The sequence below is a fragment of the Vanellus vanellus genome (assembly GCF_965231255.1).
Source record: "Vanellus vanellus genome assembly, chromosome: 4".
Taxonomy (NCBI): Eukaryota; Metazoa; Chordata; class Aves; order Charadriiformes; family Charadriidae; genus Vanellus; species Vanellus vanellus.
This window is the reverse complement of record NC_138909.1, coordinates 50229483-50256816: the sequence shown is the minus strand read 5'-3', so window position 1 is coordinate 50256816 and position 27334 is coordinate 50229483. Positions and strand designations below refer to the sequence as shown.

General features: G+C 50.7%; 1 protein-coding gene across 2 annotated transcripts; it reads left to right on the top strand.

Annotated features, from left to right (window-relative positions):
- The first annotated feature begins 650 nt into the window (after positions 1-650).
- ATOH8 (atonal bHLH transcription factor 8) lies at positions 651-25607 on the top strand. Of its 2 annotated transcripts, none has more exons than XM_082482175.1 (3): positions 651-1418; positions 15976-16167; positions 16749-17228. In XM_082482175.1, the coding sequence occupies exons 1-3, from the start codon at positions 948-950 to the stop codon at positions 16755-16757; spliced, it is 672 nt and encodes a 223-aa protein (XP_082338301.1). In that variant the 5' UTR covers positions 651-947; the 3' UTR covers positions 16758-17228. The 2 variants fall into 2 exon arrangements, with proteins under 2 accessions (XP_082338301.1, XP_082338302.1); XM_082482176.1 differs by lacking the exon at positions 16749-17228 and adding an exon at positions 24801-25607 and having other exon boundaries at positions 656-1418.
- The last annotated feature ends 1727 nt before the right edge of the window (positions 25608-27334 follow it).

The window sequence follows — 27334 nt, the reverse complement described above, 5'->3', positions numbered from 1 at the left end:
GGGTAAGGGGAGTTAAGGGGTTTCGGGGTGCCAGCAGAAGGCAGCCCACGGCTGGTAGCAATTACCCACGCGTCCGGGCTCCCTTGTTATCCCTGTGAAAAAAGAGGGCAGCCCTTTCCTGCCGAAGAATTCTTCCGAGCGGATCCGAAGTCGGTAGCAGAGCAGCAACCGAAGGCATCAGGGAGCCGTGAAAGGCGAAGCGGCGCCGGGCGGGATATCTGCGAGTTGTTGGGAGCTTCCCCGGCTCCCCGGGCTCCCCATCCCGCTCTCACTGCTCCCGGGCGCACTTAGGGAGGAAACGTGAAGTCAGGCACCCCCCCAGCTCGCAGATGAGGATCTCGATGAGGGAGACGAGTGATAGGAGGAGAGAAGCGGAATGAAGTGGGGTTGCAAACCAAAGCACATCACGGATTTCCCTGGGGAGGCAAAGGGGCTGGGGGGGGCGGGGGGGAGGGTGCTGGGGAGGGAAGCGCACACGGTGGGTCGCGACGAGTCTCCGGGGGGCAGGATTTCTCTTCCATCGCATGGAAGACCGAGATTAAAGAAGAAAGTGGGAGTGGGGTGGGAGGGGAGGGGAGGGAAGGGAAGGGAAAGGAAGGGGGGGTGGGGGGGGATGAACAAAGGAGATTGGCAGCACAGCTGTTTTGGGAAGAAAAAAAAAAAAAAAAAGCCAGCCTTCCTGTTTCTTTAAAGCCGCTCATCTGCGCGGCGGGCCGGCTGCCGGCGGTGGGAGGCAAGCTGCGGGGAGCCGCCGACAGACGGACGCACGGACGGACGGACGGACGGACGGACGGAGGGGGCGAGCCGGCCCGCCGGGGCTCCGCTGCACGCCGCGGCCGAGCGGGCGCAGATGGGCGGCGGCGGCAGCGGGGCGGCGGCGGCAGCAGCAGCGGGAGCGGAGCGGCGGAGCAGCCGGTGCTGAGCGCACCCGCGCAGCGCCCCGCGCCATGCGGAGCACGCCGCTGGCGGAGGGCGAGCCCTGGCCGCGCCTCTGCGCCGCCGCCGAGCTCGGGGGGCTGCGGCGGCTGCGGCGCAAGCACGGCTGCAAAAGTTTCCGCGTGGAGCTCAAAGTGCTGAGCGGCAGGCGGACGGGGCTCCGCGCTCACCCCCCGCCGCCGCCGCCCCCCCCCGTCGCCGCCGCTCCGCCGCCGTCCGCCTGGGAACCGCGCAGCGCCGCGCTCGGCCCCGCCGCCAGCGCCTTCCCCGCCGCCCGCCCGCCGCCGCCCCCCGCCGCCCGCCCGCCGCCGCCGCCGCCACCGCCGCCGCCCGCCGCCTCCCCGCGCCCGCGGCCGGGCGAGGCGTCCGGCGTCTCGCCGGAGATCAAAGCCCTGCAGCAGACGCGGCGGCTGTTGGCCAACGCCCGGGAGAGGACCCGCGTCCACACCATCAGCGCCGCCTTCGAGGCGCTGCGGAAGCAGGTACCTGCCGCCGGCCGGGGCACCGCACCGCGCCGCCAGCCCCCCGCGGGGAGCCGGGGCTCGGCGGGCGGGCTGCGGGGAGCGGGGTTTGGGGGGGGGGGGGGAGGGGGTGGTGGCTCCGGGCATCGCTTTGCAAATTTCAGACAGCCCCCTAACACACACACACACGCAGAGCCCCTCTGCTCTCCCTTTGGGTGATGGGGGGAGCGCCCGCCGCGCCGCACGCCTGAGAGCAGGGGAGGTTAAAGGCAGGAGCCTGGAGTGGACGCCTGACAGAAGGGGAAGTCGGTTCAAAATGCCTGGAAGTACCAACCCTAGAACTATGTTAACAATCAAGATAAATAAATCAGGGCTTTTAATTTGCTTGCAGTTAGAAACTTTTCGGACTTCCCCCCCCCCCTTCCCCCGCGGAGAGAAAATCGCATGGAGGGAAAAATATGAAACAAACTGAGAAAGCCCCCCCCCCCCTCCCCCCGAGTGAAAAGGCAGGGGAGAGAGAGGCCAAGCTGCGAGCTGGGTGATGCTCCTGTACCAAGAGCACGTGTAGCTCTCCTGCTGGGGTGGGCTGCCCCAAAGGGATCACAGGGAATTTGGGCAGCATCACGCTCCCGATGACTTTCGTGCAGAGTGCCTGACCCCTTGGGCCCCGTGGGGCTTCCGCAGCTGCCTCGGAAACTTTCAGTGTGCCCCATGTCCAGCAGGAGTAGGCAAGTTAAGTTGTGGTCCCCTCCTGTTTAGTTTCCCATGATTTTTGCTGTAGTGTGTGCTTCAAGGGTGTTGGGTGCCGGGCTTTCTTGTTGAGAGGACTTAAAAATCCTCACGATCGTCCATGAAGGGTAATAGACACTTTCTCACTGCAGGGTGGAGCTTCTGAAAGGTAAATGAAGTTTTGGACAAAATCCCTCTGTCACCTCCCTGACATGTGGAAGGTGAGGAGAGATCCAGAGAAGCCATAATACACCTTTGAGGTTCTTCTGTCTTCCCCACAAGGTTACATCAGTGCCCTGGCCCCTATACTCAGCCCTATACTTCTCTCTGTGTGTAGGCACCCTGTAACAGCTCAGTGATAGACAAAGATGTGCTGTCACACTGTGCAAGCCCAGCTGTCCTGGATTTCCCACCTTTCCAGTAAATGCTGATGGGAGTATTCCAGGTGTGTAGGAAGGAGGAGGTGCACAGGGCTTGGAGGTCTATGAGCTGCAGATGACTGATCATGAGAGATGCTGAGCATCGCCTCTCCCAGGATGGTCCCTCCAGCCTGGTGGGAGCAGCACGCTGTGCTTACAAGGGGAGCTGACTCACCCAGGCTTTTGGCTACTGTCTTTCAGACATTAGTTATCCAAGCCATTCCCCCAGTGTGCTCACTTTAGGGCTCAATCCTCTTCCCTGCTTAGAGGAGCTCTGCTTGTTCCCATCTCCTGTGTGATGCCTGCGGCACTTCCCCAATGACCGCTGTGTGTTGGGTAGCTGCACCCCAAGAGTTAATCCTTCCCCGTCATCCACTTCTGCAAATAGACTCCCAGCACCGACCTCAGTAGGAAGCGCAGGCTGAGGCTGGGGCTATCTGTCAGGAGAGAATTGCTGATGAGCATATAAACTAGAGCATTTTTAATCGCCGTACGGTGGTGGGATCTGACAGCTTCTGTTATAACCACAGTAATCCAGTATGTGCTGGATGCTGTCCCTCCGGTGGTGAGAGGCTGCCCCTTGTAGATGCAAACTCCAGACTTGATATATTTTGTTTCTATAAGCTGTTTCCATATCTCGGTTGTTTGTCGACTGCGTAAGGCTCTTGGAAGTGTCAGTCTAATTCTCCGTGGACAGACATCTACACCACCAAAACCGCAAGGGGAAGTAGCACTGATTTCCCAAATCACTGGCAATCTTGTTCTAGGCTGAGCCTCAAGCAGAAGTCAGGCGAGCAACAAATTAAAGCCACACTCTTTTGGGAAATGGGCAACTCTGAAAAGCCTCAGATTCCTGGCCTTGGCCCTGTCTCCATAAATCATTTCAGCCCTGGACTCAGCTAGGAGCCCAAAGAGCCCGGAGAACAAGTTGTTGTCCTCTCTTCCCATGAAAGCTGGTCTCTAGGGTCAGCACGGAAACATACTGGCAGAGCTGTATTCGCTCTGCAGAGAGAAAGAAATCATTCTCTGGGAAATGTTTGCTGTGAGGTTTTCCTAGCAATTTGCTGAGGGGTGGGCTGGCTGTCCCGACCATCATTGGATGACATTTGGATTCATTTCTTGTTGGGCTGCCAACGGCGTGCTTGATGCCGTACGTGACATCAGGTGACAGTCAGCTTCATTGCACATACGCGCGGCGCTGGCTTGTCACTCAAATCATTCACACCGGTGCCGGCGGAGAGGTTTTTGAGGAGCAGTTTGGATCAGAAGAGAGGACGTTGCTTTCCGTGACGTCTTGGGCAGCGGGGCTGGGAAGCGGGAGTACAGAGAGATGCGTTTGCAGAGGTAAACCCAGCAGGGACGCTTTCTCCTGCCTCGGGTGAGCGCCGTCCTTTCACATCCCTGAGCGTACAAAGGGCCTTCAGCCCCGTGCAGGAGGCAATCCTTGCGCGCTGGCAGCCGCAGACCTCGGTTTACTTCTTGTTCCTCGGTTAGTCCTCCGTCCCCTCCTTGTCATCACCTATCAGGCTCTTAAGCAGCTGGGAGGCTGTTCCTGAGGCACTGAAACCGATACCTCTCCGCAGACAGGTGGGCGAGGAGCGCGGGAGAGTGCCACGCTTGCACGCAGCTGGCCCTTGCCCTGTGCTGCTTTGGGAAGGGGTCGGGTGCTGGATGGGGCGCCCCTGGAAGCAGGAGCCTCGCTTAGCCACTGGTTCCCAGCACCCATGCAGGTGGTGTCCTCTTCCCCACCTTGTTTGGATGCACAGGGCTGGAGATACCCATCCTCACTGGCACGAGTGAGATAAAACTCCAACGCTTGCGGGATCAGGCCCACCACAGCCATGCTGTCGGGATCCCATCCACACGTGGTGAGGAGGAAGGGGAAGCCGTGCATCTCTGCAGGACACCATCCCCATCTCGGCAGCCCACCCAAAGGCGAGCGACTGGCATGCAGCGTGCCGGGCAGATGGGCTGACAGCGGCATCCCTGTGCTCTGCAGCTGTGTACATATGGCACACATGTTTCGGCTTGTGTCAGCTAGCTCTCCAGATGGCAGGAAGGGGTGGGTTTTGGTTGTTTTCCCCAGTTCTCAGTGGAGGAAGAACCGACCAGAGTCATTTCACATAAGGAGAGACTAATCCAGCCGTGTCCCTGAGCACTTAGCTGTCCCCAGCTTGCCTCTGAGGCCGGGCGCCCTCAGAGGTGGGAGGTAGATGAACAGCTGCCGGCTCTGGGAAGCTGCCTGCTGTTGGGAGAGATGTGTCATTGCCATTGTGCTCGCCCCTTGGTGTCATGGCCACCAGGAACGAGGACTCTCTTCCTCTCTCTGTATAGAGCTGCTGCCTTCACCATAGGGCCATAACACCGAAGTGGGACTGAGGTACTCCTCAGTAGAGGAGATACCTCAGCTGAGATACAGCTCCTTCTCCCTAGTCTTTGCATTTGTGATCTTCAGCTATTCAGTCTGGAAGCGATTTCCCCCGCTCAGTCCCCCAAGCATCATTTCTCTAAGTCATCCTTTCACTGGCAGTGGACGCCTGAGGTTAACAGTGTAGTTCTCTGTGGAAAACACTCACCTGCTCTAAAACACTTTGAGATGGAGGAGATACTTCTGCTATACTTTGATGTCCTTCTGCTACTGCCTTTCTGGGTGTCCCTCCTGGGTGCTGCTCCTGTCCCCATGGCTGGGCAGCTCCTACCTGGAACACTGGTCTTCTGCCCTCGGATGCCCTGGCAGGCACTGGTCAGTGGGTTCTTGCACTGTCCCAGCTGCTCCAGGACCCTGCGTAAGTGACATGACGAATTGTCACTTCCATCCTTTTTCTCTCTCTCCCCATCCTTTTTCTGTCTCTCTCCCTGCTGTTGTGGGTGGTCAACGAACCCAAAGATCTCTGATGCAGACAGAGACACAGCACTGAGTTTGCAAGAACCTGAGGTCATCGCCTCCTCCATCTGAAGTGCCCTTGTGCTGGTAGATGTTCCAGTTCATGAAGCTGTGTGGCCGTTTGGAGAAGACAAGATGTGACAACACCACTGCACATCTTCAGAGCAACTGCTATCCAGGCCAGGCCACGGTTGCCAGCAACACTGGCTCCTTTTTTTGTCTGCAAATTCTTTTTGGCAGCAAGAGTATCTTACTGCAGCACATCCCAAGTGTGAAACAGAACCATCTTAACGTGTATCATGGCATGGACTTAGCCACCAGATTTGCTCCTGGAGGCCTTGGCCAGGAGGAGATGGTCCTCTCCACCATTAGGCTGCAGCGGGCACCCAAGCAAACCAACTCTCACCAGTACATTGCAGTTGCAGGAGTTGCAATTGAGCTTCTCAGCTGTGCTGACAGACCCTAAGGTGGCAGCAAACTCTCCTTCGATGGACAGAGACAACCACAGCAGCCTTCCTGATCTGGAGCCTGCCTAAGCTTGCACATCTGGTTTCTCTCTGGAGCACTGCTGTCCAGCTCCTCCAAGAAAGCAACGCATCGAGCCACAGCGAGCTAGAGTCTGCGCCGGGAGCAATTGTGTCCACAGACATTTATTTTCCCTTGAAGTATATTGGCGTTTTTCTAAATCTTTTCACCACTGCATTACCAGGGCGCTCTCTGCCTTAGCAGCTGACAGCCTTGCTCTCCACACTCATGTGGGTTTTGGAGATATTTTAGGGTTTTATAGGGCTTTTTAGCTGCTGGAGTGGAGGTTTTTTTCCCCCCGCTAGCATCCTTTCACTTTTTTCCTGCCAGCAGGCACATGGCTGCTGTGGCTCCTTGTTAAATCAGTGCAGAAAAGACCCCGCTTGCTCCCGTCGGGAGTGTGGTGGGACGTCAGGAGTGGCAGCCTCGAGGCCACGGGAGGAGGTTACGTTGCCGTAGGGTGGCATGGGGGCAAGCTGTCTGCAGGGGTTTGAAGGGACAAGCCAGGCACTAAATGCAGGCAGGACCTGTGGCTTGAGCAGCGCCTTAGCCACAGGCTGCTGGAGGCTGAGACTGTTCTGGGGACGCATCATTACGTGCTCGCCCTCTTTGTGTGTCATCCCAAAGGCAGCTGTGGTTTGTCACCCCTGTAGGTGGGACACCATATGCGACCAGTGTCGCTGGCGTGTCCTTACTGTGTGGTGGGGAGGCTGAGAGCTTTCCTCCATCACCTGCTGACATCTCACAGCCCTATTCCCAGTGATTCATCCCCCCATGATGCCACCAGCAGGAAACCCCAGGATGCCTTAAAACCCGGCTCCTGAAGACAAACCGCCCGTTGAGCTCCCTGGGGGTGACAGCTGGGCAGGAAGGTTTGGCCCTGCTCCATGGTGGCAGCTGGAGAGATGCTGCTGGGCTTCAGAAGAGCCGGACCATCCTCCACATGTTGCTCACAATGTATGGTGCTATCACTGCACGTTGTCATTGAACAGCACAGCATTAACCGGAGTGTCTCGGTGGTTTCAGCCAGTCTGGAGTGATGCTTACGGTTATTTAGAGCCCGGTTGGGGCAGAGCGGGGCGGCACTGTGGTTTAACAGCTAAAGAAGATGACAAAATACTGGCCTGAAGCAATGCAAGGGGAGAGAAAATAAGGGAGAAACCAGACAAAAGGACAAAAATCCTGAAAACAATGACAGTGTGTCACCAAGAACAGGGTTTGTTTGCTCCCTTGGCTGCTGTATAACTGATTTTATCCTCTGCTACAAATCCCCCTCCTGTCGGGAGGTATTTGCTTTGCCTGCTGTAGCCACCCCAAGTTAACCTCTGTGTTTTCCTACGGCTCCCACTGAAATTGGAGGAAGGAGTCTGCTTTTCACTGTTGGGCTTTGAATCCAGCCTCCGCTCCGTTCCTTAATCCGCTCTCAAATTCCTCTCTGGGCTGCAGTCCCCATGGTGGGGAGGTGGGACACTTTATGGTACCTTGCAGCAGAGCTCCCCAGGCTCTTTGTTCCCAGCCTGCATCTCCTTCGGTCCGTGCCGTCTGCATTCACAAAGTGATATGTCCCACCCCAGTCCCAGTTTGCACTGTCCCCTATGCCAAGCAGGGATGAGTGTGCAGCAGGAGGGTTGAGCTCCTTGCAGCTGGCCATGGTCTCAGGGCAGCTCCTGGGTCTACGCAGTGATAGCAAAGGAGTGGAAAACCCCGTAGTATCCAGCAGTGGCTGGTGACTAAAGAATCACCAAGACCAAGCTGGGCCTGGTGTCATGCCATTAGCTTTGGTGGAGCTTGTTCTTCTATTCCCCAGGTGAATAGGACCAATTGGACCTCATAGATGAAGATGACTGATACTAAAATGTCACCCCAAAAAAGTGTTTCCCCATTATAGTCCTTGAGGGTAGCCCCTTCTAGAGGAGATTTTCTGTGCCAAATGGTCCTGGGATTTCTCCTGTGATACCTTAGTTGTCCTCTGTGTAGTTATTATTTTGGGAGGTGGTTCATAGAGCATGCACTAAGGTAAGAACTTTACTGCAGCCCGGCAATGTGATATTTTTCATGCATGAAACTGAGAGTTTGTGTTGCATGGCCCTGAGGATATGCAGGAGGCTTTGAGGGTGCAAAACTTTCAGGGATAGTGAAGGACTGTCCGAAACGGAGCGGAGCCAGGCCTGGGGTAGCGTTAACCAGACTGCCGTTTGGAAGAGATCCCTGGGGTGAACTCACCCAGCACCACACCTAGGTTTTGTTTGGAGGAAGCCAATACATTCGCTCCAAGGAGTGAACTCATGTTTCTGCAATGTGAGCGATGGGGGAGCCAGGAGCTGGGAGGCAACTGGGAGCTGGGTTATTTGACAGCGTGGACCCACCCGAGAGGCGAAGGCGCCTCGGTCTGGACTAGTGCTCCCGCCTGAGCGATGCTGCTTTTGTTCTTGTTGGCATTTTCAAGCTAGGTTTGGTCCCTGGCTGGATGCTTCGCTGCCTGTGGCGAGGCAGGGATGAGGCTTTCTTTCAAGCTGCTGTGATTGCTTTGCTAGCACGGGGCTACCCGTTCCGCTGCAGGCTGGTATGAAATAGCCATACTTCATATATTACCATATACCCAGGGTATGAAATAGCTGCCCATCGCTGGCCGGAATAGAGCTCTGCAGAATATCTGACACTGTGACACCCACAGATGGTCAAGGGAGGTGATTCTGTCCCTGTGCTCCACTCTGGTGAGACCCCACCTGGAGTACTGTGTCCAGCTCTGGAGCCTTCAGCGCAGGAAAGACGCGGACCTGTTGGAGCAGGTCCAGAGGAGGTCCACAAAAATGGTCAGGGGGATGGAACACCTCTCCTACGAGGAAAGGTTGAGAGAGTTAGGGTTGTTCAGTCTGGAGAAGAAAAGGCTCTGGGGACACCTTACTGTGGGCTGTCAATACTTAAAGGGGGCATATAAGAAAGATAGGGACAAACTTTTTAGTAGGACTTGTTGCAATACAACAAGGGGTTATGGTTTTAAACTAAAAGAGAGTAGATTTAGGCTAGATATAAGGAAGAAATTTTTTACAATGAGGGTAGTGAAACACTGGAGCAGGTTGCCCAGAGAGGTGGTAAATGCCCCATCCCTGGAAACATTCAAGGTCAGGCTGGACGGGTCTCTGAGCAACCTGATGTAGTTGAAGATGACCCTGCCCATTGCAGGGGGTTTGGACTAGATGAACTTTAAAGGTCCCTTCCAACCCAAGCTATTCTATGTGTCCCTTCTCCAAAAGCACTCCCCTGAGAACCGTGACATTTATCCACAAAGTAGTATCTGGCCTTACTGGGTTCAAACCCATGCTGTGCTGCCCCAAAAGTCCAGTTCAGAGTAGTGAGCCCCAGTGGCATGGAGGAGCCATTGCTGGAAGCAGGCTGCTGCTGTGCCATGGGCAGGAGGAGGGCTATTTGGGGACCAGGGCCATGCATTGGGCTCTGCTGCTGTGTGTGGGAGTAGTTTTGCGGGCAGCAAAGCTGCCTCTCTGGTAGCTGCAAGTTGCTTGGTGGCTCTGAACCACACACCATGGTTCTCCTGAGTCCTAAGTTCAGGCACTCCGTAGAAGTTGTCTACTTCAATGGTGCTGTTAGTGCAATCGCCAGATCCACCCAATGATAACCAACTGCACTGAAGGGGTCTGGCAGGACTGTGAAAAGACATCCCAGCAATGCTTGCAGGCTTTTCCATCATACAGCTGTATAAATCACCATCGTCCCACCTGGGATGTTAGGAGGACTCAGGGCATGTAGCTCTCAAGAGCAAGGTAGGGGAGCCAAGTCCCTTGCTGGTGAATCTGAACACACCAACTAACCAATCAACCAGTGAGTCCCCGGAGAAGTAGAAGGACCTATACGTGTTCACCTCCCCCCTGGAACTGGGTGAACAGAAAAAGACTGCTTCCAAATCCTTCCCAAACATGCTCCACAACGTAACACATCTTGAAAACAGCCAATGATCTTCTGTACAAGGCTTTCAGCTTGTTAAGGCTGTTTCTTATAAAATCACAGAATGGTTTGGGTTGGAAGGAACCTTTAAGGTACAGGTCGTCTAGTCCGCCCCCCTAGTATGGGCAGGGACATCTTTCACTAGATCAGGTTGCTTCAAAGCCCCATCCAACCAGACTTTAAACACTTCCAGTGATGGGGCATCCACAACTCTCCTCCTCCTCCCAGTAGCTCTGCAGACAGTGACCCTGGAGGTACTTTGGGATTGTGAGAGAGGTTTCCCCTGTGCTTAGGACCGACAACCAAGAAACACCAGGAGTCCTTCTGCCCCAACCTGCTGCCTTTCCCCCATGGTACCTTAACCCCGAAAAATGTCTGACTCACCCCAGGGTGGAAGGAGGAATGTGCAAAAGCCAGAACTACTAAGCACTGGACATTTGTATGAACCTTCTGGAAATATTTTTGGCAGGAGGCGCAGCACAAACAATGAGACAGTGCAGTTGCGCTGTGTGTTCGGATGCAGGGAAGAGGCAGCCAAATGCTCTCCCGAGGGGGGGGGGCCTGATGTGTTTTAACTCCCAGCATAAAAATAAACCAGATGAATTAGCAGACAGGTAAATTCAGCAGCTTATTATGGCATGTTGTGGAGGAGCTAGCTGTCAGGAGGGCTTAGCTTATGCTGCATCATGAACATGGATGTCTCTCTGCCTTGGAGCCAACCTGTCTTCCCTGCTGTACCCATGGGGCCCAATTCTGCCCTGAGGGACCTTCATGTGGAGGGGATCTGTGCAAGTCTGTGCTGTTAAGTCCCATTTCTAACATGGTAACAGAGAGGTCTAGACCCACAGCACCCGACGCTTTTCTTTCTTCCAGTGCATTCGTGCAGCATAAAAGCAGAGTGGATTTGGCTTTACAGACATTATCTGTACAGGTCCAGAGGGTGTTTCTAGAAATTGTATCTTATTGATAAAGGACAGAGCTACCAGTCCAGAAGCTCAATGGTGTGAACTGGCTTAACGCTTCTGAAGTCCATGGGATGCTCCTGGTTGTTCCCCTCAGACCCATCATGGTGAACGTACCCTACAGCCTCATATGACAGGGGTGGTTATTGTACCCTCTCACTCATCTTTTTCTCTAGTTGTTCCCCAACCTCATCCCACAGTCTCCTCTCCTCTGCCCTGGGTGAGAATCAACTCCAAGACCGTGTCTTTGGTGGATGACAGCAACCCTCTGGGGAGCTGCAGTGGAGCTCTGCGTTCCTCAAGAGGTCTGGCTGCGGGCCGAGCACTGCTCTGGTCAAGTGTGCAGCAGACTTCCCACGGACTTCAAAGGGAGCATCTTTGGTCTTCCAAGGGCGCTGCCTCTGAATTGCAGACGTCAAGGATGGAAAAGACCCGTTAGGTCATATCCCGTCCTATCATCCTGCCAAAGAAGGGCTCTTCTGCACAGGAATATGTCTCAAGAGCGTTCCTCTTGCGTTGCTACAGCTGCTGCCAGCCTGGGGATCACTGATAAGACCCATGAGACTCTGCAGAGCCCTTTGCAAACACAACCAACAAACATTCTCTGGCTGAAGCTCTGGTTCCTACTGGTCCCGGCCCACTGCTGTGCTGATCTCCAGAAGCTGAGGATGGTGCCAGTATCCTTTCCTTTCTAGCAGACAGCTGCATTCCTTTGGATCGGTGTGAAATTTCAGTTGCAGTTCCTTCCTAATTCCTTTTAATCATTGCAAATATTGCAGGCAAGATGGTGAGCTGCGCTGCCGCTCGGCAGAAATCAGTGGGGTCAGATAAGGGAAATATTTTCATTAACTGCATGGGAACTTGAGCTCTCCCCTGGTTCCCCCTGGCTCTGAACAGACCTGCTCAGCTCCCGTCTTCACAGCTTTCCCACCAAAGTGCTGATGTCTGTTCGGCTCAGGCGTAATGAGCAAGCAGGTGGCAGAAGGAAAGGGCTTGGTGCTCACCAGGAGCGTGATGGATGTCTGCTCGCATTACCTCCTGCCAAAAATCTGTGTGGCGCAGACCCCATGGGAGCTGGAAGGGCGACACCTGCATGGCCACACTGCCATCAGGCATTTTTCCCATTTCTAAGACGCTCGCTCTGTTTGGGGTTGGATTTTGAAGATCTTGACATCCAGGTGTGTTATCAACACCCTTCACTCCAGCTTGTGCAAATCTGTGCCCTCTTCCCTGCTGGCTTTATGTTAAAGAAGGGATAAAACCAAAGTTCACTTTCTTCCCTGCCCCCCTGCCCCTGCTTGGGGAAGCTTTGGATCTGGATCTGAACTAAAAGCGGCTCATTCCTCTCTCAGTTTCCCATGTTTAATTCAAAAGGAAACATTAAAATGGCAGGAGCTGAGCCAAGACAGGGAGGGTTCCTACAAAACAGTTACTCTAACACTGTTACCATGGCAAAAACTCTTATCTCCTAATGTCGGGGCCCTGCACCCATCACGGTGGTATCTGAGCTGCTCAAGGTGAACCTCTTCCCCTGTGCGTATGGGGCAACTCCAGTTTGGACTTTGCTGCAGCGTGTGGGAAAAGTGTTGTGTAATCCCAGTCGAGGGTTTTGTCAACTGTGTTGGTACTGAGATCTTTCTTGGAATTTGTAGCAAACGTCCTACAAAACAGTTTGGGTTTTATTTTGTTTCTTCTTCTTTTTTTTTTCTTTTTTTTTAAATAAAAACAAAACACAAAAGAAAGAGCAAAACAGATGAGGAAAAAAGACATTAGCCCGCCTTCTTGTGTTGTAACTGGACAGCGTCTGTGCATCAGCCTCAAGGATTTCGTGGTCTATTTTCCTTCCACTCGATTTAACTTCCTTCTTGCTCTAATTCTGAAATTATTCCCACATTTCACTGAATCCTTCCATTTTAGTTTCCATCTTGCTTTGGTCTTTTGCACTGCCGTTTGATCTGGGATCTCCGCTGTTCTTGTTACATCGGCATCAAAAGAGTCTTGGGTTTTTCTGCTGCCCAAAGCTCTTGCTTTCAAAATAACTCTCAGCTTATTGCATCTGGGGACCAGGTATTAGGGTCTGAGGGCAAGCACTGCCGGTGGGGCATAATGCTGGCAAAGAACTGCAGGCGAGGATTTGGAGAGGGATTTTGTAGGGTAAGAAGAGGCCCTTTGTGCCACCAGACTCCAGCCGTTTCCAGCTACCCCTCTGATTTACTCTAGAGCGATGGGGACAACACTTGGCCTTGGCTTTTCCTTGGCTGCCAGCTTTGCAAGGAGGGCCTTACAGAGTGTATCTCACATCCCATGTGACACCTAGTGCTGTTTCCAGCAGGATGGGCCTGGAAGTGGCTCTGTCCCTTTTGGGTTTCTGTTACCAGCAGAGAAGTTTCTGCTCTGTACAACTGCCGCGGGCGGTCAACGTGGCGGTGGCAGTGGGTATTCCCAAAGGATAAATAAGATTCCCTGCCTCCTCAGGGGTATCAGTAGCAGATGGTGTGTATAGAAAAAGGCCCTTTGAAGCTTGTTGTCTTGCACCTGGAGAGGTTGGATACTACTGGGCACCTCAGCTGCATCATACAAGGGTTAACAGCATTAAAATCCACGTGCTCGTGGATAAGGGTGATCCAACCGATTGTAGTTGGTCTGGATTTCTGTAAGTATTATGGCAGAGCTCCTTCCTGGGAGAGTTTGAAGAAACCGAGCAGCTTGAACGGGAGTGTGGATTAGCGATCAGTGGACAGGCAGGGTAGAGTGGGTAGGGAAAAAGGACCGGTTGCTGCGGGGAGGGATGTTATGAGTGGACAAACCAGGGTCTGACTCTGACATTGGCTCTACTTCGACCGGGGAGTTGGGTTGGAGACCTCAAAGGTCCCACCAGCTGAAACTGTGACTGTGTGAGCTGTGCTGCTGAGCGTGTTTATAAATGACTTGGAAAGGTGGGTGAGCAGTGCGATAGGAAGTTTGCTGGCAATACTCAAGCAAAAAGGTACTGCTGTTTGCTAAAGGTAGTAAAGATAAGAAGAATTACAGAGGGACCTTATGACTCTGAGTGACTAGGTAATAATATGGCAGATGAAATAGCTACAACATAGATAAAGTGAAGTGATGCATATGGGAAAAACCCTACCGGATTCCCCATATAAATTGATAGAGCCTGAGCTGACCATTATCACAGGGAAGAGAGACCTCAGGGTTTCTGTAGATGATTCAGTGGCAATCTCAGGTCAGTGCCTGGTAGTGGTCACAAATCAAATCAGGAGTTACAAGAAAAGGAATATTAAAGAAAACAGAGAACATAAGTGTCTGTTAAATAAATACACAGAGCACCAACAACATGAAAACTGTGTGTTGTTCTGATGCTCTCCGCTCCAAAAGGACTAGGAAAAGTTCAGGGAAGAGCAGCAAGGGTCATCAAAGGTATGGGATGGCTTCCACACAACTGTCTGCTAAGGAGGTTTTTGCTTCTGGAAAAGAGGCTGAGGAGATGATGGAGGACTAAAAACTTGTCGCAGTGGAGGTGAATAAAAATCTGGTGCCTTCTCTTCTAGTACAGACTGGGGGACATCAAGTGAAGACAGTAGGAGCCAAGTTTGAAACAGGTAAAAGGAGGGCAGTGTTAGATAGACTGAGGAGAAAACTTTGCAATAGGATGTTGTGGGTGCTAAAATTCGACAGGGGTTCAGCTTATTAGACCAAATTCATGGACAAAAAATCTATCATGGGTTGCTAAATACAGGGAAGGTACATCTAGCTATGTTCATGGAGTTCACATCAGTTGGAGCCTGGCAGAATACTTGGGGAAACCCTATGTATGCCTGAGCTGTTCTGCTCCTCCCTTGGCTTCTGCGTATGGCTGCTGTGGGGTTCATGGAGGGGGTGAACCCATCTTACCTTATGTAAAGTCAGGGACATTACTCCAGGGATGAGCCTGGCTTTGTGCCTCTTTGGAGAAAAGAGAAGCTGAGGCATGAGCATGGCAAGAAGCGTTAAAAAGTCTCCAACCCTAAGCAGAGTGTGACATCCTAGAGGGATGAGGAGGATGCAGACTGGTATGGAGGCAGATGACAGAGGGACATTGAGGCATTCCAGTGATTGTTGTAGTACGAAAACTTAGATTGATGGGCAGTCAGACAACCTGACTGGCTGGGATGGATTTCCAGTTTCCTGTAGGTGATAGACTCTTGTGCGTTAATGGCTGAATGACCTCTAGCAATTTTGCAAACTAGCAAACAGGGCCCCAAGCTTACGGAACTCAGACGAAGACCGATCTCTCAGCTGGACGTGTTGAAGTCGTGTGCCTAAAATTGAGCATGTATGTAGTGTTGCGCTGGATCGCAATCGGAAAGCCATCAAACCTTCTGCAGCAGGAAACGTATACTCTTCAGTTATTTAGACACATGCTGTTTAGGTTGAATTATTTGAATGTTTCCCATTACACTAGAAATCTTCAAGGGTAAAGAAATAAATTGCATAAGATACGGCCAGGGCCCTGAACCAGGCCCTGGTTTGGTCTCTTCTGAGAGGTGAGGTACCGTGACGGGGTGTTTCAGTAGGTAGGAATTACGGTCTCTGGGTCCTGCTCCTACAACAGCACCGTGTTTTTACACAGGCTGGAAGTCATGATCGGTGTTGTTTGAGCGCAAATACACCAGGTTGTGATATATTGGCTGTTACTCCCCTTATTGCCTTTTTCTGCAAGAACTGAGATGGCATTGGAGCTACTTGCAGGGAGTAAGTTACTCAAGACGAGTAACTGGGTGGCATGAGGGTTGCAGGTTTCTGAGAAAAACAGGGCCTCGAGAAGCGAAGGGAATGGCAGGCAGACGTCCCAGGCCGTATCCTGCCATCGCATTTTAAGCTGAACTGCCCCGCTGAAATCAAGAGGCTTCGTGCGGCTTTCATCCCCATGGAGATCAGCGGGGGAGTTCTTCTTAAAAACCTGTTGGGACCATATGGCCTTTTATCGCTTAGACTTCCTATTTACGTTAAAAACTGCTAAGAAAATAACCTGCAGTTGTTTTGTCATGCTTCAAGCAAGATATTTTGTTTATCTGGCCTACTTTTTAATTAATTTTTTTTTTCCCTGTTACCCTTTCTAGGTTCCCTGCTATTCTTATGGTCAAAAGTTGTCCAAACTGGCCATCTTGAGAATAGCCTGTAACTATATCCTTTCCCTGGCCAGACTAGCAGACCTGGATTACAGCGCTGACCACAGTAACATGAGCTTCTCTGAATGCGTGGAGCAGTGCACTAGGACCTTACAAGCAGAAGGAAGATCTAAAAAAAGGAAGGTATGTTACAGCCTCCCCCCCTCGCCCCCCAAATAACAGTAAAAGTTACAAAAGGGGAGGGGGGGGGGGGGTAAGGGGAAAAAAAAAAAATGAAGAAAAAAATCCAAAGCGGTTTCCTTCCTTTCTCAACCCCTTGAAATTTTCCTGTTTTTTTATCCCTTGCCTTTCTCTCTTGCTTTTTCTCCTCCATCCCTCTGATCTTGTAATAACCGCATTCCTCTCTAATCAAAAGCTTTTCTCTCCTCCCCGTCCTCCGCGCCCAGGCTCTTCCTCTCGTTAGTCGCCCATCGTGTGTTTTAACACAAGCATGATCCTATTAGAGTCATCTTGGGGCTGTTATTTGTTAAACCAAACCAACCTCGAGTCGCCTTTTGGAGCCCATAAAACACAGTCGCCCGCCTGTGTTTTCTGTTTTGTTTAAGCTAACACTTATCTCCGAGAAAAATCACCCGACAACAAAAAAAAAGTAGCTAATGGAGACGTTGTATGTATAAACACATTAGTAAGATGTATGACCTGAAGGACATGTGGGTATCTTGAGGAAACAACGTTAAATCTAATTACGCCTTGCATTCCTTTAGGTTACTTAACACTGAACCAATTAGGTGAAATCATCGTCAAGCGGCGGGAGGAGGAAGCGGAGCGTTCTGCCAGTTTTCCTCTCAGAGAGTGACGTGGGTGAATTAAAGGAGTGATTGATGTCTTTGTTCGGGCTTTTATGACAAAAAGAGTTTTGTAAACTTGGATTGAACTTCCCCCTGCTTTCTGGGCTTGCTTGTCAGGCGGGATAATAAATCAGTGGGATTTTAATGGATGAATGGGCAGCTAAGCCAGGGAGCAGGCTCCTTCCCCAGTGTCGTTAAGATCTGCCTCCGATTCGGGCAGGTTTCCTCAGTTTTCCTCCTCTTTAGCCCAACAAATCATCCTGCAGAAACTCAGTTTATAAATAAACACAATAGCACACTCCCTGTCGCTTCCTCTTGCTGTCACGGGCCATATTTATGCCCCTGGAGCAGCAGTGCCAAGCAGAGATGCGGCAGTGCTCACCCACGGCCAACAGCACCAGCTGAAACTGGGAGGTGTGGGGGGAGCTCCTGGGCACGGCCCGAAATTGGGTGTTCATTGTGGGGTCCATAGTGCCACAGGCGGTGCTGTGCCAGGGACACTGATGTGATGCCACCAACCCTAGGGCGAGGTGAGACTTGGGTCTCGGGTCCCCTCCCCAAGTCAAGATGGGGGAGAAGAAGACAAGCATCCTTCCTGGGCCTTCAGCAGATTTCTGGGCTGGTGTTCAGGCTTTGGGTGCCCGATGGACTGAGACCCATTGTCTTGGCTTATGTAAACCAATGTGAGCTTAAAGACAGAAAAGGCAGAGCCACATTTCAAATGATTCCAAATCCCAGGGTGTTCACATCTGAGGGTTAGGGCTTGGCCCATCCTTAATTTAAAAAAATAAAGAATTAAAAGCCTTCCATTTATGGCATTTGTTCTCTGAAGTTCGCTCCGGAGCGGACACGTGGAGAAAAGCCCCGAGCCCATCGAGAGCGCGTGAACAATGAAACTCTCACGGGGCATCGGCACATCCCGCCTCCCAACAGGCCACCGCTGATTTGCAGAAACAGCGTCACCAGGAGAAAATCTGCCTTTTCTCCACATTCATGAAGGACACCCACCCTAACCTTTCTCCAAAGACCTTCTCCAAAAAGAAGGCTGGGCTTTGTACCTGAGGCAGGGTCTTGGTCCCTGCTCTGCCTTGCTTTTCTTTCTGGAAAGTGGCTTGCAAATGCGTTTCTGCTATTTGGGAAAGTCCAAGTTTAGGGCAACCTAAGAGCCTGTGGATTCCCCTGGCTAATAGTTATCATAATATCTTCAGCAATATCTGCTCAGGCACCGGCAAGAGCGCATTCCTGCTTATGAAGCCAAAACCAGTAGGTACCACTAAGTAAGACCAGTAATTCTCAGTAGATAGGAATGGGGATGCAAAGCCTGGGTTGTGAGGACACATCTTGGTATCTCCCTTTCCCCTTGAGCCAAGCAAATCAATGTCATGGTGAGCATGAGGGAGGGAAATGCCATCAGAGGGAAATTATAGGTCCAGGATGGCTGTGCAGGGAAGATCCGAGCTCTGGATGTCAGGTGGTGTGACGGGATGTCTCTCCTGGGGGGTCTCACACGGGCGGCTGGATGAGGATACAATGGCTTGGCCCAAAATCACCGCGCCCTCATTAATTTTGAAATAGGCACGTTTTTCTAAGCTGTGTGTGTTTTTAATCAGGTCTCCAAAACCACTGCTAGCTGAGCAGTTCCTCTGAATTATCGACTTTGGGATGGTTGTTATATTTTTGTTGTTGTTGTTTTTAGATTTTCTTTTTTATTCTCTCTTAAAAAAAAATAAAAATCACAGCAAGCCCGAATGCAGACCTCCACTCCTCGAGCTGTACTGTTGAGTCCACAGCACCCTTATCTCCTGTCATCTCCATTTTATTGTGTCTCTGTCTCTATCGCTTGCTCTCTCAGCTCTCCGATTGCAATGTGCTATGGCACTGTGAGCTTTTCACACAAAAAAGTAGCTGGTTGGAGTTTGTTTTGGCAGTCAGGGGCTCCAGATGTTGCGTGTGCTGGATTGAGCGTCGCCTTTTGCTTTGTTTATGAGAGCGATTTATCTGCTACCCTTAATGTTAGGTTGTTCAGACTTTGCTGTTGCAATAGAAAATTTAATGGGTGTTTTTTCCCCCCCTTTCCACTCCATTTTGTTAATTAGAAAAGTTGGCTTTAGCCTTTCAAACTTGACTACGGAAAAAAAATCCCCTTTCCAGTCCTAACTACAGTTATACAGTGATTTTAGTTGTTGCAATTGAGATTTGACGGAGGGTGTTTGGTGACGGGAGATCTCATTTATAAGCGGCGAAGGGGGTGATTGAAAGGCTTCAAATGCCTTTACCTTTAAAAAAAAAGAGCTGCATGAGGGGGTGGTGAATTCTGATGACTGTCTTCATTTTTTAAAGCTGCCTTTTGCTTGGTTATACAAGTGATCTGGACTAAGCCTTGCCCTTCACCGTGCACGCAAGAGTTGCACCATGTCAGAGATTTGGGCTGCGACAGCCTCAGCAGAGCCCCGAGTCCTGCTGGGGCCACACTGATGTGCTGGGAAACGGGAGGGGATCTGCCTTTGGTTCCAGCCAAGAGCATCCTCTGGCAGCGCTGAGGACGCGGCAGCAAAAGGAGGTGGATCAGAAAGGGGAGTCCGAGTTTCCTCAAACCTGGTGTATACTGTTTCTACACAGGACATGATCCCCAGTGGCCAGAGGTTGTCTGAAAGCCTCTCACAGATTTTGTAGAGTTTTGGGTCCAGCCTACTGTTTGCACAGTCTCTTTTTAAATCCTTTTCCCCCTCAGGGCCAAATTCTGGTGCCCTGCAGAAAGGCGGTGTTATGGCTCAGGGTAGGGTTAGGTGATTTAGGGCGCATGGCTGGGTGTTGACCCTGCAGACTGGTGTTGCTGTGGGTGCAGAGCTGTGCACCGCAGACCCCACATCCCCCAGTCCCACAGGATCCACCCCCCAGGGCTGCGGGGCAGACCCTACCTCCCCACCAGGCAGCACAACCACAGCCCTTCAGTCTACACAGAGCAGCATCCGACCCCTAGCAAATACCCTATACAGCACACCCAGCACTGAACAGAAAACCCTGAACGCTAAAAAAAAACCAAAAAAACAAACCCCAAACTCCTATCGCAAGGGTCGTTTTCTTTTCCTTCCCCTCCCCTCTGCGCTTTTGATTAGCCCTCGTGCTAGGCAGCAACATCGCCGCGGCCATGGGAGCTAAGCCGGAGCGGGGAAGGATGGGTGAGGGATTTTTTTTTTTTTTTTTTTTTTTTTTTTTTTGCTTCATCCTCCCCCCGTCCCGGGCTCTTCTGGCAGTCGCAGACTCCAGATGTTCGGAGCGCGAGCTGGGAAGTCCTGCTGGCGCCACTTGGGGCAGAGGGCAGGGGAAAGGCACGCGAGCTGGAACCCGGAGTACTCAGTCACTGCAGGACTTGGCGCATTCCCCAGCTCGCTGCTGGCACATTCCCCGGCTCTCTCCTGGCCATCTGTTCCAAAAAAACACTTTCAGAACCTCATCATCACTCAGGATACAACACTGCGAGCAGCTGTTAGCAAGGCAGAAGGAAAAAAAAAAAAAACACACACTCACACATTTTAAAAAAAAAAAAAAACAACCCAACCCCAAACCATGCGAAAGGTCTCTTTGTGAGAGAGGAAACTGGGTTATGAATAACAGGCGAGCAGTTGGAGCTCAATAAAAGTTTTCGGCTGGAATTTAGTTTCTTGTTTTTGTGCCTGTGTGTGTGGATGCGCACAGACGCAAGGAATTAAAAATTAAAAATGTGCGCTGTCTCTCTCTATATATATTCCCCAATAATTAAATGATATAGAAGCATATATAGAATGAAAAGCCACTCTATTTGTTGCAGTCTGCTGCACTAAAATGGCTCACATTATGTATGTAATTATTGCATTATATAAAATAGTTATTGTGGTGTTCTGCCATGCCTTGATGCCGCCTCATTGCTACTTTGCTAAAAGCAGAGCTCCTGCTGTAGGTAACACTTAGTCCTATTGAAAAATTCAAAGGAGGGCATTCTGTGGGCGTATTTACTGCAGGAGTAAATAAGTTAAGGTTTTATATTATAAAAGAGAAATGGTAGTGGCAGGCTTGATTTGTATGGCACTGAAGCTATTCGCTTGGAGCATATTTTTTCTATAACACTGTATCATGACTCGTGATTTATTTAGACAGAGCCCCAAGATAAAGCCACAGCTCCCACCCCCTGGTTTGCGCGGATGATCCCGGCTGCCGGGGCTTGCTGTTATTGATCATCTGATATTGATTATTATAACACGTTTGGAGCCAACACAGTAAAAAACTTGATGATCTGTGTGGCATTTCTTCCTCGCCGCTTCCCGTCCTGTGTGGGGAGGGGAGCCTGATAATGAGGTTCGACCTCCCCTTCCCTGCAGTTTGACTTAGCAGAGGTTCCTCTTTAAAAATAGCTTCATTTCCCTGCTAGGACTTGCAGGCGAGAGCGGGCAGCCAGCCAGTCTGCTTCCCCACGGCCGCCGGCTCCGCGGGCCCCGGGGAGGAGCTGGACCACAGGAGAGCCGCGACCTGCTCCAAGCTCTCCGGCCGCCTGCCTGTGGGACAGCGGGACAGCAGCATCCCCCAGGGGGAAACGTGGATCCTCCTGGCCTTGAGTTATCCCTGCCCCATGCGAACTGAAGGATTACTCACCCCGGGAACAGACCCGCTTAAAAATAAGGCACCGAGGGGGTAGCGAGGCTTCGTAAGCGCCGTAGCAGGTTCCCATGCTTATCGCTTGCGTTTGATACGTCCCTGCAACCCGAAACAGCAATTGTGAATGGGGCATGGGTGTGAGGCTAAGGGCTCATGACAAGTTCATGAGCAAGTTCTCCCAGCGCCGGACAGGGAGGCAGCAGCAGCTAGATGCATCCCTGAGGGCACTGCACACCCCGCGTTGGCTCATCGGGGTGGTCAAGCATCAGTACCCCAAAGAGCAGGGCCAAAGGCTTTTCCTTGCAAAAGGGATGTGACGTGGGACCCCACTGTTGCATGACAGAACCCCAAAACCCCCTTTGCTTTAAGGGGCATTGGAGCAGACGCATTGCATCACGCAAAGGCTGGGGGCTGGGGATTTGCTTCCGCAGTGGGAGCAGAGTCCCAGCGTAGGCTCCGTTCCCTTTGTAGCAAGGGTATTACCAAGAATAGGGTAAGATCCTCCCCACAGATATCAGGTAACTACAGCAAAAGGAAAATGTGAGTAGAAGAGACAGGAGAAGCCCTGGAACAAAGGCTGACTCAATTCCAGAAGTGCTTTGATTTATAGAGATTGAAATGCTCCAGGATGCTGCAGACTCACCAAGGTCATTGGGCCAGTTGTCAAATTCAAGAGCCATGGGAGTTCTGATATTATTAGTTTAAAGCAGACCCTGGTTAATAAATCTGTCTTCAGAGCTCCTGGCTGGAGTGGAAAAGGGTGGAGGGGGAAAGAAAGGAGCCTGTTCCCACCAAACAGAACCCACGGCCAGCGACGGGCAGTGCGTGGGGACCGACTGAGCGGTGCTGACGAGGTCTGCTGAGCTCCTCCATCACGTTGCAGAGGGATCTCACCACTCCCCTTTCATTTCCTTCGCCTCGAAGGTACAGCACGATTGCCCTTACCTGGCCTTGGCTGGTTTGTACACGTTCCCTCTTGCCCCCACAATAGCTGATCTTCCCCAATTGCAAAGAGTTCAGCACAGAGACCTGCCGCTGAGACTCCTCTACCTACAACCATCCTGCTTCCCAAAACGCACCAATGCTTTTTATCAGCATTGAGCACCCTGAACTAAAAGGTAGGGTCTCTCTGAACGAACGCAGGAGGTGTTAACTGCAGTCTCAGGTCCTATTTGTTCAGCACTTTAAAGAGCACCGGAGGCACAGGAGAGGGGACCGGGGGCCCTGTGACTCCGGTGGCTTTGGTTTAGGGCATGAGGCTGCTGTTGCTGGGTAATTCCTTCCTGCAGTGGAAAAGATTTTGCCTGCTAAGACTGCTGTTCCAGACGGGAACAGGGGGGATTTGTCTCTCTACTGTCTTTTAATATTAATGAGAGCAGTCATTGCTTCCCTCCTTTCTCTTCTTTTACATTTTCTTTCCATGTGGGATAAATTAAACAACCAACTTTTCTATTACAGGTTATTAATATATATTATTTATTGTTGGAAAATAATTTGAGGGAGTTCCCAACAGAAACATTTGCGATACACAAGGCTGCTTGTCATTTTCCCACCTAAACCTCATTTATTCAAAATCCCAAATCCCGATTAAGGTCTTGAATAAGGGCAATAGTTTCTACAATCTTCTGCTCTGAACACCACTAGGCAGTGTCTTACAGTCAACAAAAACACCTCCTTATTGATAATAATTGCAATAACGAGCTCTGTTTTCAGATTTGGCATGTGCCAGATGTGAAAGGTTCATTATTACTTACGTAGGAGAACAACCGATGCGGGCCGGGACCCATATAGTGACATTTATCCGGGGACTTTGTTATTGTTGGGACACATTGGGATGCAGCCAGCCCACGACTCCATCCTGTCCCCCAGCAGAGCTGCATGGCCAGATGCCTCCACCACCATATCCAGATGTGCCGACCCCAGCTCCAGGAGACTGGGGTGCAGCAGAGATCAGCATTTCTTGCATGGAGGATAATCTGGGCCCTTTCAGTGAAATACTCTTATTGAGGGAAATCATGATGGTCCTGGGTAAATCCTGCGCTTCCTGGGGTCTGCACTTTGCAGGAGAGGGTGGCAAGGTAGATTTTGGGTCCCCCTGCTCCTTAGTGTGGCGTGGGTGCTCAGCTGTGATGGTTGATCTCACAAGCAGCTGCCCTAATGATAGAAATAAAATAAAATAAAATAAAATAAAATAAAATAAAATAAAATAAAATAAAATAAAATAAAACAAAACAAAATAAAACAAAACATCAGAATCTTAGTAATATTTCATACCTCAATGTTACAATATCCAGTAATGGAAACGAAGAGGCAGCACAGAAACAAAACGGATTGAGGAAAAAGCGTTTTTCAGGCCAAGCTTTAAGGAGTTTGACCTTTTTAAGACTGTCAGAAAGACGGCTGATCTGTCCACGGAATTGATGACCGTGTCCAAAGGACTTTCAGAGGCTGCACTGCACCCTGAAGGGCTCTTAAATCCACTGGCAAAAAGCAAGAAACGGTGGTTGGACTCGGTAAATGGGATCTCATTTCCAAGTTTCTAATTCCTAAGTTACTTAAAGGAGGATTTAGGAGCCCATGTGATGAAGGCAGTTTGGACAGCAGGGATGTGATCTCATGAAAGAGCAGGCCCTGAGGATTTTACTCTGTTTTCAACGATGCTAAGGATCGCTTGTGGGATATTCGCGGGGCTTAATGCTAAAGGGGGTTTAGATGAGGTTTCCCCTGTCTGAAGCTGCTGTGCTTTGGAGTCGTGTGTTTTCCAGTGGACCTGGCCTTAATACTCTGTGGCCAGATGCATATTACCTAAGTACATCTGCCATGGCCGTGACTCGCAGGGGGATGTGCAGGCACAAGGGACAGGTTGCAGTCCTGCAGGCTGAGAAGCCATGCACGCAGAAAAGTAAATGCAATCACTAGAATACAGAAATAAACCCCGTATCCTGCACAAATCCAGCTTGTCCCAACTACTTTGCTTTCCCTCTGTAATGCTGAGATTGGCTTCTGAAGCTGAAAATAGCTGCAGGTCTTGGCAAAAGCAGGTATTTGCCATAATTTCTAATATTTTTTGCAGCAGGAGCTGGAGCCAGCACCTAATTACCTGGTTGCATTTCTTGCCCAAACCTTCCTCATCCCCTCTCTGCCAGTCCCTCTGCTCTATGCAGGTTCTGGCCACCGTTGTGGCACCTCCAGGGGTGGCTCTGCAAGCCCAACTCTTTGTGGGTCCCATGGTCAACGGTCCCCGAGGACACCCCAACACGTCAACAATGGTCATGCATGCAAGGATCCACCAGGACACCATGCGTTCACTGTTCTGATGGTGCATCTTTCTCTTTCCAGGAGTAATAACCAGGAAGGGAGGATTCAGAAGAGCTTCCAGCCAGAGTTACATCTGTTCTTGGCAAAGGTTGCACGATCCAGATGAAGACTGCAAGCAGCTTTTTTGCAGAAACCCCTTTTCGAGATGACGATTGGCCAAGGAACTTTCTTAATCTCTGGAACACAAAGGAAATAAGGAAAAGAAAAAAAAAGGACATGGATGCTTCTTATTGTTGTTAAGCCAGCCACCTTTTAGTACGTGCAATTTATTTAGCACTTTTCCCTTTGCTTAACTGGGAAATGTTACCCTCTCAGCTCATGTGTACAGTAATTTTTTGTTGTTGTTGTTGTTGCTGTTGTGCCAAAGATTTGATGGAGCTTCTACACTGTGTCTTATTTTTGCCTTAACCTTAAATCTTTGAGCCAAAGAAAAATCAGAGGTGCCATTCAGATGGTGGCGAGCAGGCCAGCCAGCTGTCAGTGACAAATCCGAATTTCTGAATCCTTCTGTGAGTCGCCTCTTATTTCTCCTGCCCGCACTTCTCTGCCTGCAGCCCTGGAGCCAGCGTTCAGTGTGGGCAAGAGCTGGGACAACACCAAATCATGCTTCGGCATTCAAGTTCGCTTCTTTCTTTGAGCTACTCTGTAGTTCTGCCTTTTGGGCAATTTCCTGATGTTCGTTTCCTGCCTGTGCGACACATCCACAGGGTAGAATACTGACACGAAGTGAGAGCTGAATTTATTTTTTTTTTAATAAATAAATAAATAAGCAAAAGCTAAGTGCCATGTAAAACCAAAAAAAAAAAAAAAAAAAAAAAAAAAAGGAAATCACAAGAAAGTTCAGCTAGGCAGAATGGAATGCAGCAAAATGGTTCAGCGGGCGTTTCAGGTTTGTAAAGTCGTTTTTTCTGTGGGGTTTTTCAAGTGGTCAGAAACCCGTGTAATGCAAAAGCATTTGAATCCTATACTGTACCTTTCACTTCAAATTGAAGTAAAAAAAAGAAAAGATTGAGAAACATTTGCTTGGAGTAAGCAGACTTAATAGGTAATGCAGTTTGTATGCAAGACATCTGCTAATGACGAGGGGACAGAGCTCTGTGTTCAAGTAAATGGGTTTCCAAACCAAGGAGATTAACATATTTTGTTTCCCGCTCAAGGGAGAAAGGGTATTTGGGAGACCAGAGTCTCATCCTGGCTACGTCAGCGTGGATCAGGTTCCCGGGTGTCTGACTTACTCCAGTCTGACTGTGGCCGGGCATCACCGGGCGCTGGGGAGGGCGATGGGCTGGGGCGGGCGAGCATCAGCGGGCAGGGGAGGGCAATAGTCTCTGTTTTACTGACATGAATACAAAACTTGAACTCCTCAGTGCCTGCCCGTTTATTTCCCAAGATGAGCAGCAGCTGGCCGATGAACGCCGAGCTGGGGAGCCAGTATGCAAAACCTGAGCTCACCAGAGCGGGGTCTGGGTCTGGGGGGAGCCAGGCAGCATGGTGAGGGTCTGCTCGCTGCCAAGTCCCCTGGCCCGGGCCAGGATGGGCGAGCTCCTAGTGAGCGTGCTTGAGATGTCTTCTACATGATTTCTGGGACACGTGGGGGGACAACTGTGTCCAAGCCCCGCTCCCAGGAGCTCATTATACTGCTCACCCCTCCACCGTCACCACTGGTCATTATTAGCAGCCCAATAAAATACATTTTTAGATTGTCATTTGTATTTCTTTATTCAAGCACAGTTGAACCCTGTCTTTTGTTATACAAATTAAGGCCCATTTTCTAGCTTATAACAGGGAGAGGGCCGAGCTCATGGACCACAGCACCTATGTCATAGAATCATAGAATGGTTTAGGTTGGAAGGGACCTTGAAGATCATCGAGTTCCAACCCCCCTGCTGTAGGCAGGGACACTGATGTCAAAGGGTTGGGTTTACAGTGCTCTCGCTTTCAAGAACTGGCAAGCGACCGTATCTCACAGATGTGGCCCAGTCACAGAAACCAGTGAGAAAAAGGGAACTGGAAGGCAGGAGAAAAAAAAAAACAAAAAAAACAAATACAGCCTCACAAGTTGAGCTAAAGGGGGAACTGCAGGTTTTGTATAAGGCCATGCTGCAATTCTCCTGTCTGGGTTTTGCGCAAGAGTGATGGAGACAACTTGGTGTTGTCCCCACCCCGGCACACACAGGCTACACCATGTAGCCGGGGGCTAAGGAAACCCTGTGGGCATTTCTGTCTTCAAGCATCATCCAAAATTCAACAAGCATTTTTAATTTGAGAAATACCACTGTATTTTACTCACGAGTTCTGCAATGGGTCTCAGTTTGTGAGAGTTAATAATTATCAGTAAGGCAGGGTCTGCAGAGAGAGTCAGCAATACAATGCTGCTGATACTCTTTATTTACCTTTTTTTTTCCTGTCAGTTCTTGTTGATAGATAAAGAAATTGCTGCAAATACGTAAGTCACAAGCTGGGCTTGCGATTGGGGCTTTAGGTTATGCAATATTGTTTCTCCCCCTGATTAGGGGAACATTAACCCTTGGGATCAAGTTGCTTCATTTACAAGT

Bases quoted from the DNA above. Each gene is read 5' to 3' on its own strand.
- ATOH8 (XM_082482175.1), top strand. From the start codon at position 948: ATGCGGAGCACGCCGCTGGCGGAGGGCGAGCCCTGGCCGCGCCTCTGC. The intron at 1,419-15,975 runs GTACCTGCCGCC...TACCCTTTCTAG, and splicing joins TCGAGGCGCTGCGGAAGCAG to GTTCCCTGCTATTCTTATGG.